This window comes from Ammospiza caudacuta, chromosome 6, assembly GCF_027887145.1.
Source record: "Ammospiza caudacuta isolate bAmmCau1 chromosome 6, bAmmCau1.pri, whole genome shotgun sequence".
NCBI lineage: Eukaryota > Metazoa > Chordata > Aves > Passeriformes > Passerellidae > Ammospiza > Ammospiza caudacuta.
In genome coordinates this window covers 10,063,596-10,083,713 of record NC_080598.1, presented here as the reverse complement: position 1 = coordinate 10,083,713, position 20,118 = coordinate 10,063,596, and the positions used below count along the sequence as shown (strand labels likewise).

The following is a 20,118-nucleotide window of genomic DNA, read 5'->3' as shown; positions in this document are numbered from 1 at the left end:
CATATTAAGCCAGCCTGTGTACGTATGCAGATTTTGCAATGGCATTAAAGGTGTACATGGAGTATCCTGAGTGGGAGGGGAACCACGAGGATCATCAAGTCCAGACCTTGATTCCCTGGGAGTTTAACTTTTAGGGCTCCCTAAAAGTGAAACTATATCTAAGAACATTGTCTAAATGCTTCTTGAACACTACCTGTTGAATTGTAACTTTGGGGTCACAGCAGTTTATAATGATTTGAACATTAATTCTTGTTTGGAAAATGGCAGTCACATTCCTAAAGGTTATTTTAGTTGCAGGTAGGTAGAGAAGTTGCAGTTTTTTCATGTGGTGAAATACCTGTTCCTGCAAGGAAAAATACATATTAACTTGGCTCTTAGCCAAAGCACTCTGCCTGAGCTAAGGAGAAAATGTAATTTAAATAGTTAAAGAGTTTGGCTCTGGTGTCTTCCTCAGGTAATGCAAAACAATGGCTGTATGTGGTTTGAGACACCTGGTTTTGGAAAATACAGGGTTCTGGTTTTAAAGCAACTGTTTGTCTTTGTTAATCATTGGTCGTGTTTGTCTCAGAAACCCAAAACTTCCCTTATCAGTGGCTTTATCTGTTAAAACATGTCTTTTTTCCTTCCCCCACTTCCTTTTGCTTGCACTTCTCGTGGCAGGTCAATGAGGTAAGGAGGACCTTCTTTAAACTCCACAGCTAACCCCCATTGACACCACTAACCCTCCAGCACCATTAACCTGGCCTGGGCCTGTGCCAGCACAGCTGCAGGCTGTCACCACGCTGCTGCAAAGCTTGCTGCACTCAACAGAGCTTGCTGTCATGTAGCTCTTAAAAAATAGGAAGCATCCATAGCCACTCCTATTGACCTTATTAATCTGATAAAATAGTTAAGGAAAAAAAAGCTTTTTTTGTTTTTCATCCATGTTACTGTGTATGTGAGTATGGCTGTAGCATCTGGAGTATTTGCATGTTGAAAGTTTTTACTCTGTGGCTTTTTTTGCCTGGTTTCACTCTTAATGATGGACCTGCTGCTGTGGTCTTTTGTTTTTGTTCCAGTTACGCAGCTCCTTCAAGCAAGCCTTTGGGAAAAAGAAATCTCCCAAGTCAGCATCTTCTCATTCAGACATTGAGGAGATGACTGATTCCTCCTTACCTTCCTCACCAAAGCTACCACACCACAACACCACTGTTTCAACACCACTGCTGAGAGCTTCCCATTCCAATTCCCTGTAAGTGATTTTTTTGTAATTTTTAGACAGAAGACAACATGAAAAGCATCTTGTTGCATTGGGAGAGGAAAGGCAGAGGACAGAAATGCTGAATTCATGTGTTCAGAGATTTAAAGATGCATGAGCTGACTCCCAACCCAGTACCTTTCCATTAGTGTCCAGGAAGCCAAAAATCATTGCGCCAGTACTGAAGTGTAAATATTTCATTGGGTTGCTCTCTCAGCAGAATGTACTGAGTATCAAGGATATTTATAACCAGGGTGACCTTGAGGTGCCAAATTAATTGGATCTCTTGCTGTTAATTAAACAAACCAGGTCAAATCTGGGATTTGGTTTCTCGTGTCTAAACACAGCACATACTGTATTCATCTGCCATGATAAGTTCCCAATTCTATTGACAAATTCAGATAAAGGAAAGGAAATCAAACACTGTGGGTTAGTGATACAGGTGAACTCATCTGACTGCTTGTGCCTGGTGGATGGAGATGACCCACTCCTCTTTCCTTCTGTAGCTTCCCAGCCACCTGTGCCTGGTCCTTTCCATGGCCACCTGTGAAATACAGTTCAACAATTCCTTTTCCAGGCTGTTTTCAGTGTGAACTCACATTTTAGAATGTACATGGGAAATTTAGTGAAGCAGCTTTTATGTGAATTCCATCAGTAGCTTTGTCACTTGAGCAGCATAAATAAATACAGAAAGCTGTAGCAGGCAGTATTGTGAAAGCTGTAATTAGCAGACAGCCTCCTGGCCTTGGGAGGTCGTGCAGAGCTTCCAGCCTGATCTCAGAACAAATGCATTGGAGTAGTTCCCCTGCACTTGTTTTCACATGAAGAAGTGAAAACAATAGCAATAGTTTCCAGCTGTATAACAGTGATGAAATGTCAGTAGCAGGAGATAATCCCCCATGATTTTTGTTTCAAAGCTTCCTCTGTCTCCTGAGCCTAACTCAGAGTGTTTATGGTGACTACAGCAAGTTGTGCTTTACAGCTCTCAGCCCAGCAAATTGTCAAATGATGATCCCATCTGTCATCAGCCAAAATGCTGTGTGGGTACATCTCACCTTGCTATGGAAGGCAAAATGATAAACATGAACAAAGAGTAAATATGTGAACTGGGGAAAGCATAGAGCACAAGTAAAACTAGTGTGTCTTTGCTTATTGGCTTGTTGGTGGGGAAAATATCTCTCATGAAACTGATTTAGGGAGAGACATGTTGGGTAAAATCTCCCTTAAAGCGTGCAGCTGTGTGGTTGATCTTTATACACATACAGTTACAAATGTGCTGAAATGTTGTTACTCACTCAGTTTTGGTTTTGTTTTTTTTTTTTTTTTTTGTGGGCGGAGGGAAGAAAAATGCCACCAAATTTTTTTAAAGTGTAAATTCTTTAAAGCGAGCAGGAATTTATCATGCTTGAATAGGTGTAGAGTTCCAAAGCCCTCCAGAGCAGTTCAGGGAAACCCAGCTGTGCACACCTGGTGAGCTTTAAATCTGTCTGTGAACTCATCAATCTCTAACCAACTGCTGTTAAATGCCTGCACCCCCTTAATTTATTTAGATTCTGGCTTTAGAAGTTTTCCTTTATAGCAGCTACTGTAAAAAAAAATGAAGACTATCCAATAGTAGGTGATTTCAGAGAATTCTGTTTCAGATGCTGATTAAAAAGTTAAGCCTCAGACATCTTTGTTTCATCTGACTCTAAAGTTTCCATGGCCTGTTTAATATCTGACTTATGGCATCACTAATTCAATAAGCCAAAACTGCTACCTGCTTCAAGCAGAATAAAAAGAATGACTCCTCTTCTGCTAATAAATCCTGGAGAAGCAGCAGAGGGCCAGAACTGCTACCCTGCTTCGAGCAGAATAAAAGCAGCTCCTCTTGTGCTACTGAATCCTGGAGGAGCAGCAGCAGGAGAGGAAGGTGTGTGTGTGTGTGTGTGTTGGTGTCGTGCAGCATCTCGGAGTGCACGGACAGTGAGGCCGAGACGGTGCTGCAGCTGCGCAACGAGCTGCGCGACAAGGAGATGAAGCTGACCGACATCCGCCTGGAGGCGCTCAGCTCTGCCCACCAGCTGGACCAGCTGCGCGAGGCCATGAACAGGATGCAGGTGAGGAGCAGCCCCCACGTCCTGCAGCCTGTGCCGGGGTTAAATTTTCCCTGAAAGTCAGCTTGAACGCCTCACATCGCTGCCCTGGGCGGCGGCTGTTCCAGCCCCGGGACAGCGTTTTGGGGACAGCGTTTTGTTGGCTGTCAAAATCACAGGATCACAGAATGATGAGGTTGGAAGAGATCTCTAAGATCATAAGAGTCCCACCTGTGCCCTAGCACTCAACCAGACTATAGCACCAAGTGCCGTGTCCAGGCTTTTCTTAAACGCATCCAGAGATGGTGGTTCTACCACCTCCCTGGGAAGAGCATTCCAGTATTTTATTATTCTTTCAGTGAAAAACTTTTTCCTAATATCCAATCTATCCCTTCCCTGCTATAGCTTGAGCCTGTGTCCTCTGGTTCTGTCAGACCAACCCCACCTGTCTGCAGCCTCCCTTCAGGAAGGTGTAGAGAGCAATAAGGTCACCTCTGAGCCTCCTCTTCTCCAGGCTGAGCACCCCCAGCTCCCTCAGGGGTTCCTCACAGGGTTTGTGTTCCCAGCCCCTCACCAGCCTCGTTGCCTCCTCTGGATGTGCTCAAGCATCTCAACATCCCTCCCAAACTGAGACACAGAGCTGGGCACAGCACTCCAGGTGTGCCCTCACCAGTGCCCAGTACAGGGGCAGAGCGACCTCCCTGCTCCTGCTGGCCACACCATTCCTGATCCAGGCCAGGATGTTGCCATGCTCTCTGCCTTGAGGTCATTGCATTTCAGTGTTAGTGAATTCCCGCATACTGAGGTATTTTAGGATACTTTGAAGAGTTTCACAGAACAGACATTTTAATAATTAAAATCCGTCATTAAAACATGATGGAAACAGCCTTTCTGCTAAACTGTCATTTATTCTTAAGTTTCTTATGTTGCTGTCTTATAATTGCGTTTTCACTTTGACTTGTCTCTTCCAGAGCGAGATTGAGAAGCTGAAAGCAGAGAACGATCGGCTGAAGTCTGAAAACCACGGCAGCTGCAGCAGGGCTCAGTCTCAGGTTTCCATCTCCTCCTCTCCCAGACACTCCGTGGGTCTCTCTCAACACAGCCTGAACCTCACGGAGTCAACCAGTCTCGGTGAGCTTAATGAGGGGTGCTGGGACAGGTTTCATCCTGCACTTGGAAGGCTTGGGTTGGTTAGCCATGGAAAAATGAGAGCGTGAGGATTATTCACAGCTGAGGTGTGGAAATATGTCACGAGCTGGCACAGAGCCCTCTTTTAAATATCATCGTAGGTCTGCTACACCCTCGGTCAGAGGTGTCCAATTATGACCTCAGCTCTGAAAAGTCCTGTTTAAAGCCATTTAATGGTGCACATTTGCCAGGGGATATATCATAGGAAGGAAAATACAGAGTAACTGGCTAATAATTTTCAATGACCTTCCCTTTTTGAGAGGGATATGTGGCGGGGAAGGCAGTCAGCCTGGTTCTTGTGTTTTACCTCGGGGCATGTGAAGCCCAGGCGTGTTGTGTTTGACTGCAATAAACCAGAACAGCCCCCATTGTAAGTGAGCTCCAGCTGTGAGGCTGCTGATGTTTCCTGCCCACAGACATGCTCCTGGATGACCCTGGAGATGGCTCTGCCCGGAAGGAGGGAGGCAGGCATGTCAAAATAGTCGTCAGCTTCCAGGACGAGATGAAATGGAAGGAGGTGGGTTGTGTTTCATCCCCAGCTTTGGAATGTCAGTGGCTGCAGAATGTGTGAGGGAACTCAAGTTTGCAGAGGACTTTCAAGGTTTTTCTCAGGAAAATGGTTCATTTGTGTGTTGATGGTGATAGAGAAGGCACTTGGCCACCTCCAGCTTCCCTGGAGCTGCTGAGAGGGACCAAAATGCCAGAAGCACCAATCTTATGGAAGAACTTGACAAATCCAAACTGGGAGAGCTATACCATATCATTCTAGTTTAAGTTGTCCCCTCTGACACAAGTGCCCTGTTTAGAATGACACCTTTCAGATGTTTTCCATCCACAAGTACGTGAAAGAATCCTAAATACCCAAATAAATTGCAAATAATGGAAAGTTGCATCTTGTCTCGTGTGTTTAACATGCTTGAATATATTACACAGTCCTTGACAAGCAATGGCCTTGCCACCTCACATTTTTGAGCACCTGTAAAAGTGTGTTTAAGAAGTAACTTCATGTCTTCCTGAGGGATGGGCAAAAATCTGGATGATCAGAAATAAAATGGACTCAGCAGCTCTTTCCATTAAATACTTATTTTACATTAATTATTATAACCCTGGATAAGCAGTAAAACTGCTGCTGATTGAATGCAATCACAGCAAGTTTTAGTAAACTTCAAATCTTATGATAGAAATTAGTTTTCTCTTCAATTAATGTTTCACAGTGAATGTAGCTGTAGAAAAACAGAAGAATTATATTTATTCTGATTTCTATTATCTGCCTTAAAAATCCCTTACAAAATGCAAAATTCTGTGGTACATCAAGTATAGAATATAAATATAAAGTTTCTTTCTGTATTACTAGAGCCATGTATACAGTACAGCCATGTATAGTTTATCTATATATATAGGTTTCTGTGCCCACAGCAGAATTTCTGAAAATAAATAGGATAAACCTAGCAAATGTAACATCTTTGATTGTGAAGTCATGGAAGAATGTACTTGACGTCTACTTTTCTGTCTAGAATATTCCTAAGAGACTTTCTGTCTCTTTGCTAAACTGTAATCCTCTCAGAGATTTTTTAATTGTTCGTGAATTGATTAATAAATACCTTTAACTTAACATCACAGCCACCTGAGTATTGTTTAGATTTGTGACTCCAACACTGTAGAAAACATTTATCATGTGAAAAGAGTTCCATATGCCATTCAGAATTCACCATATAGAGCAGTAAGGATGCACCATCATTGAGAAGCAAAAGGGAGGGGGCAGGGAAGCCAGCACTTTAATTCCATTAACCACACTTGTCTGACAGAGTTATCCCTGTGCCTTTAGGACTCCAGGCCTCGCTCCTTCCTCATAGGCTGCATTGGAGTCAGTGGGAAGACCAAGTGGGATGTGCTGGACGGGGTTGTGAGGCGCCTGTTCAAGGTCAGTGCTACAAAACCTGTGAGCTCCAGGGGTTCTGGTGGTGCCAGGCTGTGCTGAGCTGTGTGCATTGAGCACTGTCCCAGCAGAGAGCAGGCCCCAGAGCTGCCTGACTGAGGTCCCCTGCCCCAGAGCTGGCTTTGTCCCCGAGCGAGGCACTCCTATCCGGGTAGCTCAGTCCCTCTTGGGGACAGAGTGCCCAAACACCCAGGCTGCTCGTAGCCACTGCTGCCTTAGCAAGCTCAGTGGATTTCAGCTCTTCAGTGATTCTCAGCTCTCTTAGGATTCCAACTCCTGCTTGCTAAGGCTCCTGTGGGCTAGGGGGAGAAGCAGACACGAGAGAGGAGAAGAAAAGGTCCTGGTGATTCCACAGCGATGGTTTATGGAGGGGTCTGTGAAGGGTCCCAGTGATGGCTCTTCTTCTGCCAAATGGGATAAACCAGCCCCTTTTTATAGGGTGTAGGGGAATCCAAACTTGTCCAATAGTAGGGGTTAGGGGAAAATGACCTATGGGGTTACAGAGATAAGCTAGGGTCCAAAATACAGAATACAGGGGCTTATTTCTCTATCCCATCATGACCCAGCAATTCCTACTGTTAAGTCTCAGCCCTCCACGGAGCCTTAGACAATTCTGTGGGGTCTGCTGCCCTGACCTCGTGTGTCCCTTTGCCCCCCCAGGAGTACATCATCCACGTGGATCCCTTGAGCCAGCTGGGGCTGAACTCAGACAGCGTAGTGGGCTACAGCATCGGGGAAATCAGGCGCACCAGCAGTGCCGAGACCCCCGAGCTGCTGCCCTGTGGCTACCTGGTGGGGGACAACAACACCATCTCAGTCACCATCAAAGGTAAGCTTGCCTGACCTGCCTGCTGGGCTTCTCTCTGTTCAGTTTTACCAGTCAGGAAGCTCAGAGGAGTGGAGATTTTTTTATTGCGCTGCTTTTTCCGGTTCCTACCGTTTATTTACTTCCTGCTGTTCTCATTTGATAAACTCAGCACTTGGGGCATGCTAAGTCTGTAATTTCAGCAAGTTTTCAACCTGTAACTCTAGGGAAAATTGCACAGATCTTCAGTTGTCCTGGAGGAGACCTCACATCACAAAGGATGCAGTGGAGCTGTTTGAGCAGCAAAGTGCTTTCCAAATGAGTCAAGCCTCAAAATTTCATTGGCTCTTTGTCACAGCTATAGTTATTATTTCCTTCATGCAGGATTTAAAAAAAAAAAAAAATTGGATCTTGACTCATTTGCTTGATTAGTCTTACTGAAGGGTCCCTCCTTAAGTACCAGGAAGGAGGGAGCCCAAATTTTATGAAACTCCGTAAAATCCGGATTTCTCAAAGTGTATGGTTTTTAGAATTCCCATTGATTTTATTCTGTAAGACTGATAAAAATTTAGTATTTGTGTTTCTCCTTTCATTTCTCAGGGAAGAACTTTTTTATGAAAACTATGCTGTGAAACTTCAGTTCGGGGTAAAACCCTCAACTGCTGCATTTTGAACATATATCAGTTTGCTCAAAGTTAGACCCGTGAAATCTGCAGACAGATGGTATTTGAGAGCAGTGCCAAACATTCTTCAGATCAACTTTGAAATTTGACTGAAAGCAGATTTTTGAATCTTGGTGTAAAAACCAGGTTTCCTTGTATAGCAAAGCAGTGGGCAGGAAGACAAAATAAACTGTGAAATTCATCAATTTACTGAGGCTTGAAATGAACCCAGGATATTCTACTTATATAAAATGCATTGTCCAGTCATAAACCCTAACTGAAATATTGCATAAGGTCTAACTGTGTCTGTAAAGCTGCAGTTTGAGTTTATATTTAACTTGCACTGACTTGACATGTGCCTTGAATGTTCACAAGGGATAACACTTTTCAATAAAATAGAAATGTGTTTAATCAATTTATGGAAAATCACTTACATATACCTTTGAGATATAAAGCTGCCTATATAAATATTTAATATTCCAAGTAACCACTGAGGTGCAAACATTCCTCTGGGTGATCTGCCAACTTCCCTTCCTGCTGTTTATTTTGAAGCACTGTGTATTTTCCCTAAGCCAATTCTGCCTAAAGTGACTGCTGACATGGCATAAATGCTTATCAGTACGAGTTTTCTGTTAGAGGAGATAACTATCAGCATACAGAGGAGGGGTTTAATTACAAGCATTTGGGAAAGTAGGGGGAGTTGATGATAGCTGGGTTTGTTTTTTTTTTGTCTAGTGATCCAAAAGTAAACAGGTACATTCAGGGTGAATGCGTGGTGAAATGCTGTAAAACGGATGGCTTGTGCATGAAAAGTGTAGCCTGGAATCCTTTGGTGTGGCAGCTCCCAAAGGGCCTCAGGGATGCAGATGAAGATTTAAAGAGGCTGGAGGGGGATCCAGGCTAAGGCCAGGGGTCGCCCCTGCTCTTGTGTCCAGCTTTATGTGTGTGCCCGTGCTCACAGGGGTCTGAGGATGAGGGAAGAGATGAGGATCTGACTCCATGTTTCAGAAGGCTTGATTTATTATTTTATGATATATATTGTATTAAAACTATACTAAAAGAATAGAAGAAACGATTTCATCAGAAGGCCAGCTAAGAATAGAAAAGGAAGGAATGATAACAAAGATAACAGCTGACTGTGATTGGCCATTAATTAGAAACAACCACATGAGAGCAATCACAGATGCACCTGTTGCATTCCACAGCAGCAGATAATCAATGTTTGCATTTTGTTCCTGAGGCCTCTCAGCTTCTCAGGAGGAAAAATCCTAAAGAAAGGATTTTCCATAAAAGATGTCTGTGACATCTGTGTGCCTCTCTTGACCATGAGGGACACTGGGCTGGGGAAGGGGTTTAGCTCTGAGGTGAAGAGCAGCTTGCTCAGGTCCGTTGGATGAGAGCTGGAAATGCCCTGAGCGAGGCTGTGTCCCTGCTGCAGGTGTCTGTGAGAACAGCCTGGACGGGCTGGTGTTCGAGTCGCTGATCCCCAAGGCCATCCTGCAGCGCTACGTGTCCCTGCTGATGGAGCACAGGAGGATCATCCTGTCAGGCCCCAGTGGCACGGGCAAAACCTACCTGGCCAACAGGCTGTCTGAGTACATGGTGCTCAGGGAGGGCAGGGAGCTGGCCGAGGGCATCATCGCCACCTTCAACGTGGACCACAAATCCAGCAAGGTGAGCGCGCACAAACCCTCCCACACTGCTCACAATGAGAGACCTTTCCTAGCCTGGCATTTTGAACCCTGCTTCACTTTCAAAGCATGATGTTTGTCCTGAAGGAAGCAATACTCAAAGGTTTTCAGATTCACTTGATTATGGGTCTGGAACAGCAGGCTTGCAGGTGTGTACTTAAACACCTAAAGGTGTCGTGACTTTCAAGTGTTTAAGGAGCCTGAGAATTGCCCTGGAAGTTGAACACCTGCATAAAATTCCCAGAGACTTAAGCAATCCCTATTGCATGTGGGCACTTTTCCCAGAACCCTGAAATGCATCTGCAGGCTGTCAGGAGGTTCTGCAGCTGCAGGTATCAGCACTGTAATCGTGTGCTGGGTTGGAGGGGCTGTTGTGCAGACACATTCCTGGGCAGGTAAGGCGTGTCTCTGCTGTTTTATGTGCTGCTGGTTTTGATGAATATACTTCCAGTGATCATCTAGATTAAAGAAAAGGAAAAAAATACAAATCTGAGTATTTGATGGCCTTAGGCGTATTTTCCTCTGGAGGAAAGGGATGGTTGAAATTGTGGTTATATGCCACTGGTATGATTTCAGACATGCTTTAAAGCTGCTGAGAGCATTTCAACCACTCATCAGCAGCACCAAAAGCTCATCCGTCATTCCAGCATTGCTGAAGGCATCCAGATTTGGCCTGTGATGAGGGATGGTTTGTTCCAGATTAATTTTGTCATCTGTATTTAGATGGAAAAACAGTTGCAAGATGATACAACAAATCTAGCTGGAATGCAGAGTTTGGTTTGGAATGGGGAGAGTTGATCAAATTCCTGAAAAGAAACAAAAATATGTTTGAGACCTCTTAGGTCTGACATTGATGCATAAAAAACACAAGCTAAATTACAAAATATTACCTCTCTTTAAGCCCTTATCTCACACAGGATTTCTGGCACAGTCTCTGAGTCTTCAGCATAACCTACAAAAGAGAAAGAAAACCATATCTTGGGTTTTCTCCTAGAAAATGAGAAATTGTTAATGAGAAACATGATTTGTTAGATGTCAGACTCTTTTGCTTTAGATTTTGTTACCAGGCTTATTTATCTTAATTGATTTTTTTAAGAAATGTGAAGAAAAATATGTTTTTTGCTTCTTTTCTTTGTATGTGGTATGCAGGAGCTCCGGCAGTACCTGTCCAACCTGGCAGACCAGTGCAACAGTGAAAATAATGCTGTGGATATGCCTCTTGTCATCATTTTGGATAATTTACACCATGTTAGCTCCCTAGGAGAGATCTTTAATGGGCTTCTGAACTGCAAGTACCACAAATGGTAAAGAAACAGTGTCAGAACACATTTCAAATGTTAATCCTGTACTCAGAGCACGCTTCTGCAAAATCCAATCACACAAAAACAAAGTCTACATTGATTTAGTAATGTGGAGGAAGATGAGCAGGTTCAGAGGGATCTTTCTCCTACATAGAATTATCTATTTTTCTGAAATAAGTAATTTAATAGTAAGCATTTGCTTCATGATGTAGACCATTAGTAGTTAAACCCCATTTGTGGTGGAAGATCCTGTTTTGGGACTTCTGGTTTGCTTCCAGAATTTGATGTTCACAGAATCTCAGTAGAGAATTTGGTGATAAGTAACTACAAAACCTTCTTTGACAAAAGAGTTTTGAATAACTTTTTTTAATATTCAGGTTTTACTTAAAACTTGTTTTTTGAAGTTCACAAGTTTGATTTGCTCGATTTTTTTCTCCCAATAGTCCGTATATTATTGGAACAATGAACCAAGCCACCTCCTCCACACCTAATCTTCAACTTCACCATAATTTCAGGTACTGTTTATTCATGTTTCTCATCTATGTTTGTGGGCTGGCAGAGAAGTAATGGCTACTGAGTCATTTGAAATTGTTCTTATCAGCTGAAATAGCAATGTGAGAGAGAAATGCCATTTATTCCTCGTTGCTGCCCTGACATGTTCAGCTTGGTTATGGTGCTGTCATTAAAGGAACTGGGTTCATGAAACTTTTATTTTATCCAGGATTGTTAAGATATTTGATTTTCTACCAGATTTTCAGTAAGACAATATTTAGGCAAAGCAGATTATTGAGAAATGAGCTGAAACAATGCACAATAAAAATTGGCTCATCTAGTGAAATATTTCAAAGTAACTTTTGCTGAAAAACAAGTATAACTGGAATAGCCCATTCTGATCCTGATAATCTGGAAATAAGAAGAGAAATGTAGTCAGGAATAGTTACCCTCAGTAGCATGGAAGAGAAATAAAGTGCATTTCTGGTGTTGTGCCATAGATGGGTGCTGTGTGCAAACCACACTGAGCCAGTCAAGGGCTTTCTCGGCCGCTTCCTGAGGAGAAAACTGATTGAAACAGAGATCAGTGGCAGGATGAGGAATGCAGAGCTGGTGAAGATTATTGATTGGATTCCCAAGGTCTGGCAACATCTGAACAAATTCTTGGAGGCTCACAGCTCCTCTGATGTTACTATTGGTAAGTACTGTGCCCAGGCATATGTAAATATATGTATTTTATTTCCTTGTGTACTTCCTTGTGCTGTGTCACATAAAAAAGGCTTTCTTTAAAACCCTGCTTTTAGATGTCATCACCCTATTTTTGATGCTTACTGTGCTTGTGATTTGAGTGTAATCTCTGAATTTCCTTCTCCAGGTCCACGGCTCTTCCTTTCGTGTCCAATAGATGTAGATGGTTCTAGAGTTTGGTTCACTGACTTGTGGAACTACTCCATCATTCCATATCTTCTGGAGGCAGTAAGAGAAGGGCTGCAGGTGAGCAAGCAAAGGGGAAAATCATAGCTCTAGATTGGCATCTGTTCAGAAGGCAGCAAAACTCAATGGTGGCAACATTTTCTGTAGATACTGCCTTGCATGTTGAATATCTGCATGTCTATGCAAATGTAACCAGAGTTGTCAGTAATTTCAGGCACAATGAGTCTCTTCAAGCACTTTTGAAGTAGAGAGTGGAAGAAGTGATTAGATGCCAAACTGCTGATGTTTGCAGTGGGGGGAGTTAGATGTACAAATGCCTTTCAATACTGAGTTCCAAAAGCACACCTTCAGATTATCCTGTGCATCACAGAAATAGGCTCATCATCATGAACTGTGTTACACAGGATTTTCCTTTGGAAATCAAATCTCTCAGCATAGGAACAAAGCTTTGCACAGAGAGAATGTGTACAGGAGCAGTATCAGTAACATTTTGTTTACTTCTCAGTATTTAAGATGATTTTTTTAGTAGATTCCTTCATAATTCTTTCAGAGGATGAGGTGAAATCATCATTGATTGTGACTCAATTACTAAACACAGATAATCTGGCAATTTAAGATAGTTTTTGGTGTCCCTATGACTATGAAATTTGTTGGAATCAGGAGGAGGGTTCAGCAGAGAATTGCTGTAGACTTGCCATTTAGATAGGGGAACAAAAGAGGTTTCTTAATAACCAGCTCTTTGTTCACAGAATAAGCCCAGCAGCACCTACTTGAAAATACAGTTTAGAACTAATCTTTTACTAATGGCTTCTTAAAAAATTGTGAAACACATGAATTCTCCCAAGTTTTGGGTACAATTTGGGCAGCTGCCATTTGAAATTTGCCAGTACTTGGAGACCTCATTCTTTTTGGGACAGTTGTGGTAGACTCTTTGCCATAAGGAAAACAACAGGTCCTGGAATACAAAACACACTCGGGAACTTTGCTAGAAATAGAACAGGAGAACCATTTTACATGAAACTTGCTTTAAAGGAAGGTAATGGGAGCCAGGAACCTTTCCAACCTAAAACAAGAAAATGTAGAGCAGGTGGTTTTGCTTGCTCTTGAAATGGGGAGAACTGATACTCACAGTAATGATGGGCTCCTTGCACTGGGTTTTGGAGCTCTCATATCATTGATCAATACCTGTGGAAGGCATTGAAAAATTGGTAGTGGAAGTGGAGAGGGAGTAATTGATAAAACCATCCTTTTGCTTCCTTGTTCTGCCCAGTACCTCCAGCTTTTCCAGGTGTGAGGACTTCCCACAGTTTCCCACTGTGCTTTAGATTCTTTATAGCCTTCAGCCCCATTTCCCCAAATTGCACTAATTCATCCCTATTTAAATAATTTCTCTTTTGTTTGGTTGATGGATAAGAAGATGCACTTTAGTACTTGAAGAGTAGCCAGAGTGGTGCTAATGAACAAGCTAGTGCTGGAAAGGTGGGTTTCATCTGGGGCTGTTTTCTCTTCCTCACCCCACAAAGACTCCTCTGAGCACATCTTCTTTCCCGAAATTGCCTCCTAGAAAGGAAAGGTGGACTCCTAATTTTGCTCTGATCTCTGTGCATCTGCTCTCAGCTATTTTTGTATTTCTGTTTCTCATTTAGAGAATTATTTTGGGTCAAATACAAACAAACCAAATGAATCCTTGCAATAATTGCTCCCATGGGAGCTGGCTTGTTTTGTTCTTCAAAACAGGGATGTGGAAATTAGAAGGTTGTATAAAACCCAAGTTCTTCCTGCTTAGTGTATCAGTACAGAATGCAGCACCCGCAGAAAGAGGACACAGAGTCCCTGTGGCTTCCTGCACTGTCACTCATACTCCAGTGATTTTTCTTTTGTGCTTTGAGGAGCAACCTGTTCCATCCTTGTCCCAAGACTTGCTCCCTGGAAAATGTGCCACTGGGAGGGGTGGACAGACCTGATTGCCATGGTTGGTGAGGCATTTATCTCTCCTGAGCTCAGATCCGCTCAGAGTTTTGCAGGAGAAAAGATGTGAAAAATACAAAGTCCTCACCACTTTATGATACAAATGACACGTGTCATTGTAAATTTGAGAACAAGGTTGAAGTAGGAAATCTGGCTGGCCCCACCTTGCAGCTACAGGGAAGGTAACGTAGCAGGGCTGAGGGATGAAGGGTCTGTTTCAGATTGCCTGGCACCATCTGCTGGAGCCTCCTGCCTCACAGCACACCACGGGCTGGTGCTCACAGCACTTCAATACTTTGTGCGTGCAGAATCTAAACCCACAAAAAACATACCATGGAGAAATAGCATTGAGGAAAGTGAGATAGTCCTAGATCCATCTGAGAACTGGGGAATTTCTTTGCTAGGCCTTTGTTTTTACAGGAAGGGGACAATGACAAAATGTCAGAGACAAGCAGCAGTTGCTGAAGGATGTTGATGGTGATATTTATAAAGTGGAAATAAATGTTTTAAAGCCACTTGTAGTTGTATTTATGCTTTTGGAAGTCATGAAGCATTCAAATGAATGTGTTGTCTAGCTAAGACAAATAGAATAGAACAGGGAGGATACGTTGGGATTATTCAGTAGTACAGTCTGTTCCATCCAGAAAAAAGTTTTTGAAGCAGAGCTTGCCTGCTTAGGAACTTGAGCATGGACAAATGCTGCTGGTGCTTTTCCTTGGTTGAACACAAAAAAAAATCTGATGGAAAACTTTATGCCTTGACATCCACCATTCTTGCCTGGTGACAGATCTCATGTTTCCTCTTCCACATTCCATGGATGGCAATTTGTAAGGCAGCTCCCAGTGCAACCCAGATGTCAGCACTGATGGCTTCTTTAGTGCGCTGAGGTTGTTTAAGCTGACTTAATTAGGTGATGTGATGTTCAGGCATTTCTTCCTGCAGCTGGTGCCAAGAGAAGGAAGGGCACTGCAATCTTGGAGAAGGTGGTCAGCTCCTTCCAAAGCAGTGCCATGACAAAGGGCTTGGTGTGTGTTTAGGGAAGGGAAACTCTCTCATTCAATCCTGCTTGCCAAGTGTTTCCTGCAGCACAGGAACCGTGGCACGTTCATTGTGGTCAGGTAGCATTGGCTGAGATGGTTGGAACGTCTGACACGGCTTTGTGCCCTTTCAGCTGTATGGGAGGAGAGCGCCCTGGGAGGACCCTGCCAAGTGGGTCATGGACACGTACCCCTGGGCAGCCAGCCCCCAGCACCACGAGTGGCCCCCCCTGCTCCAGCTCAGGCCCGAGGACGTGGGCTTCGACGGCTACTCCGTGTCCCGGGAGGGCTCCGCCAGCAAGCAGGTTCCAGTGAGTGATGCTGAGGGAGATCCTCTGGTAAGCTCCCATTCCTGAGCAGCAGAGCTCTTTCCTTTGCCTTGTTTCTAGGGAAATCCCAGTAAATCAGTCAGTCCCTCTGTTCTGAGTCTCAGTGTTGCTGCCCCTGCTCATTCCTCCCTTTCCTTCCTTGCCCACTGGCAAAGCCAACGCCGCCGTAGCTGTCGTGTGCAGTTAATGTTGTTCCTGCCTCAAAGTACAAATAATCATGAACTTCCTTGGCTCTGCAGATGAACATGCTGATGAGACTCCAGGAGGCAGCCAACTACTCCAGTCCCCAGAGCTACGACAGCGACTCCAACAGCAACAGCCACCACGATGACATCCTGGATTCCTCCCTGGAGTCCACGCTGTGATCTCCCTCAGGCAGAAGCTGTTTCCTCTTGGCAAGAGCCCTGATCACAGACTGATGAAAAGAACACCTTCCTGGGCTGGGATCTCAGTATTAAGAGCTGCAAGAACAAGACACTTGGAGCAATCTTGAACCTGGGTGCAGGCAACCCAAGTGACCTTTTTATTGTTTTTCTTTTGACGATGATGAGAACTGCACTACTCCTTTGTTTCCTTCTTTTTAGTTGCTGTAAGCTCTTATGCCTAAGATCCTGAAGATGTTAAAAATAATCATCATTACCAAGTTGAAGGGACTGGGGTGAGGGGCAGTTTCACAGCTGTGAAGCAAGCAGCTTAGTGCCATGTACTGTCTGGAAAGAGAGGGGAGAGGGAATATTTGCCTATGCTGCTTCTGACCAAACACATTTACGTGAGGGCTGGACTTTTACCAGTCAGCTTTGTGGGTTAAACTCAGCTTCATATAGTTCTGGTGCTATAACAATATCTACAACTTGCCTCCTAATAATACTCAATGAAGGCAAAGCTGCAAAACAGGGAAGCTTGAATAAATATTAAAAAAAGAGAAAAGGAAAAAAAACTAAAACAAAAATCGCTGCTCTCCTTGCCAGTCTGAAACCTTGGTTTTCTTTCATTGTGTGTTTATAAAGATTATATATATAAATAGGAATATATAAAAATATGTATACAGTCTGAACAAATCAGGTTTTTTTCAAACACTGTGTAGCAATCAATCCTGCTACAAATGAAAAATCAGGTAGCCTTTTGCTAGTCAGGGCCCAATTCTCTTCCCACTCAGATCCACACCACCAGCTGGGCTGACCTCTGTGGTGTTTACACCCCACTGACCCACCCTGAGGAGAGGGGGCTTCCCTCCTCACAGGGGCCAGTGGCAGGGCTGTGCCCATGGAGCCCCACAGCTCCAGGGACCCTTGGCAGTGCGCAGGCACGTGAGCTCTGTACACACACAGGGGTGAGCTGCACCCTGCCAAGGGGTGAGTCAGACTTTCAGTTTTTAATTCTTGCCATGAAATGTGACAGCTGTTTTTAGACAACTTTGGGTTTTGTTCAGAGGTTTCATTCCAATCAGCACAACCATAAGGGGGTTAATTAAAATTCAGCTCTGTGGCAGTTCCAGTGCTACTCTGGCGACAAGACTTCCATTAATTTTCTTTTTAATTGCAAAGTTAAAAAAAAAAAAAAATAGCATTTCAGCAGTATTCAGGTCTGGAAATAAAAAGATAAGGTACTGAGTACTGTGTCCTTTGAGTTTAGCTGTGCCATGCTTTTGAGTTGTGGCAGAGCTGTGAACCTGCTTTGGTGTCCCCTCCTCTGTGACGCACACACGCACACGATCAGTGTTGAGGCTTGTACCTGTGCTGGGAAGCACAACACTCCCTCCCAAAGAGCTGCACTTTCCCGTGACACCATCCTCCCCAGCACAGCAGCTGTACCTCAGCCAGCCCTCACTGCTCAGGAGGGGTCTGTGCGAGCCTTTCCAGCTCTCCTCTGGTGCTGACTTCTAAAAGCGATGCCTTATTTTGTACTAATTGTGTTGGATTAAATTAGTGCTGTATATTATGGGATTTTATTTAAAGAAACAGGGCTAAAGTCATCTCTTGAAATATCATAAGTTGCTGTGAATATTGTTTGTATGAGATACTAGAATTTGTTTTAATGTGACAAAAAAGGAGGGAAATGAGATAACGTTTCAGGTTCATATCAATCCCCAGCTAACAAATCACTGAAGAGCTGTTTTATCCACGCAGAAGGGACAAAGAAGCCTTTCAGCTCTAATAAATTACAGGAATATGCTGGTTTTTCAATGTACAGAAAGAAATCTTACTACAAACACTTTGTCAATAGCTTGTGGGTTTAAAGGACCATAACAAACAAGTTCATGCTTCTGTGGCTCAGCTCGAGAGGATGGTTTTATTATACCTCATGACTTTCTGTAATATAACTGTACTTTGTCTTACTAAGCTGGTCTTGAATCTGCTCCTGTTACAACTTTTAAGTGCTGATAACTTTTTTTTTTTTTTTAAAGAAAAATATTGTAAAAGGAAAAATTTAAATATTTTAATGATGGGGGGGAAGAGCTTGGTGTTGTTACTGTTTTAACTTTATGAACTCTGATTTCATTATTTCACTGAATGGAATAACAAAGGTTACTCAGCCAGTTTTCCTAATCCAGTTCTTGGTACTGTAAAACATGGGTTAGATCTGTATGGAGTCAAATCCATAGCATGCTGATGATGAGTTTGAGAGAAGTTAATTTTCCCAGTAGTCTTGACAATTCTGCTTCCCAGCACTGACTTTACCTGCTACTACTGTGAATTTTGGTACCTAATCCCCCAACTGAATCCATGCAGACAGAGCATGTGCCTGTCAAAAAACCCAGTTGCAGGGCTAGGGCTTTAAATGGACTTAATATTCTAGAAAATGTCTCGGTTGACCTTTAACTGAGTGCTGAAAGACAAGTTTAAAGTAATGTTTTATTTGTGGGGAACGGGGTATTTTTTTTGTCATGTTTAATCCTGTGCTTAAGCTCAGGAAGAAATTTCTATTATCTCTTCTTTTTTTAATGACACTAGCTTGGCTTAAAGTGAGAGAGGCAATTTTGGATAGGCTAGTCATTCTGAGCATCACAATATTCCATGTCTTTTCTGAAACTTCGGGAAGCAGGGTTACCTGTTGTGCACACGTCTTAGTTTTTATCAGGACTTTTCATAGATTAACTCTTTCTTTAGGTGGCTTTCTTCTCATTTAAGGCTTTTTCAAAACACTTCCTTTTTTTATTTTTTTTCCTTCCTTTTTTCTCCTCCTTACAAAGTTGGCTTGTTTAAAAAAAATATCAACGAGAAATGCAAGATTCTATGCAACATTCGTGTTGAGTTATAAATTGAGAGAATAAACCATTTTCTTTCCTTCAGAACTGCCAAGAATGATACAGGCCATAAATGAAATGTGGTTTATTTGGGAAAGGGGAGGGAGGGGGTTGGTTAGCCTTTTTGTACATTTTGAAAGAAGCAAACTTGATATTTCATTGTTGATGCTTAACTTCGATATTATGTGTATGAAATCTTGTCTAAATGTGGCAATTTTCTTTCAAGAAAAAAATAATATACAAAAACAAAGCAAAAAAATCTTTGTTGATATTAAATGGAAGGTTGCTGTTTTGATCTAGTCGTTTCCAGTGGAACAGTTTATGAAATATGTTCTATAAGATGTACATTTTTTCATTGTAACATAGAAATGTAAATATTTGATTAAAAGTGCTGCATTTTGATGAATTTTTTCTAGCCATTTTTAAAGAGAAAACTAGGAATTGAGTATTTTGTGTACGTTTATGATGTTTTCCATTTGCTCCTCTCCCTATTTAATTTTCAGTTCTCATTTAGGATTGGAATTTGTGAATGGTCTGTTTGAGATCATGCCTCCCCTTTCTCACTCTCCCTGTTTCTACCCCTTCCCCACCCCGTGTCATGGAGAATAAAGCTGATGATTGTACCAGTCTTAAATTATTCATGATTCAATAAAATTGATGCTTATTTATTCAGATTTGTGGCTTCCCAGAACTTTTTATCCCTTCCTAATCCCCATTTTATAATTTTTCATTTGCGGGTCATGGGGTTGGTTCACTCCTTTGGTTTTGTTGGCTTTATTGAGTGAGATTTATCTTTATTGCCAAGAGCCCTCACCTGTCCATCCAGTCCAGCCTGGAATGTTCCCAGGGCATCTCCCACCCCTCTGCACAACCTGCACATTCCACACAGTATTCCCATTTTCTCCTCACCCATTTGATAGAGACGTTATGGTTGTACAGTAATGAATATGTAGGAAACTATTATCCTCCTGACAAATAAATACTCTGACTACAAAAATCAAAGGTAAAAGTTCTCTATTCAAAAAGGATAAATGCAAAGACCTCTGCATTTAAAATCTAGGGACTTTGGGTTGTTTTTTCCTGGAGAATTACTTCTTCATATTTCTTTTTTGATAGTTCCTTGTCCATTTATCACCCATTTGAATGATTAATGCTGGTAGAACAGGTTCATGTGTAGAAAATTTCAAAGAAAATAGAGAAGCTCTGCTGAGAACTGATGA

The 20,118-nt window shown here is 42.7% G+C and overlaps 1 protein-coding gene across 3 annotated transcripts in view; it reads left to right on the top strand.

Moving 5' to 3' along the window:
• The window catches only part of NAV2 (neuron navigator 2), a 203,492-nt gene extending 183,941 nt beyond the window's left edge, over positions 1-19,551 (top strand). For 2 of the 3 annotated variants that reach the window (XM_058807865.1, XM_058807863.1), the window contains 14 exons: positions 661-669; positions 1,059-1,231; positions 3,183-3,336; positions 4,284-4,443; positions 4,917-5,017; positions 6,326-6,421; positions 7,097-7,265; positions 9,342-9,577; positions 10,744-10,898; positions 11,339-11,410; positions 11,888-12,084; positions 12,262-12,380; positions 15,460-15,663; positions 15,894-19,551. In XM_058807865.1, the coding sequence (XP_058663848.1) occupies positions 661-669; positions 1,059-1,231; positions 3,183-3,336; positions 4,284-4,443; positions 4,917-5,017; positions 6,326-6,421; positions 7,097-7,265; positions 9,342-9,577; positions 10,744-10,898; positions 11,339-11,410; positions 11,888-12,084; positions 12,262-12,380; positions 15,460-15,663; positions 15,894-16,019 (1,971 nt within the window). In that variant the 3' untranslated portion in view covers positions 16,020-19,551. The remainder of the gene's footprint in view (positions 1-660; positions 670-1,058; positions 1,232-3,182; positions 3,337-4,283; positions 4,444-4,916; positions 5,018-6,325; positions 6,422-7,096; positions 7,266-9,341; positions 9,578-10,743; positions 10,899-11,338; positions 11,411-11,887; positions 12,085-12,261; positions 12,381-15,459; positions 15,664-15,893) is intronic. The other variant, XM_058807864.1, reaches the window with a different exon arrangement.
• The last annotated feature ends 567 nt before the right edge of the window (positions 19,552-20,118 follow it).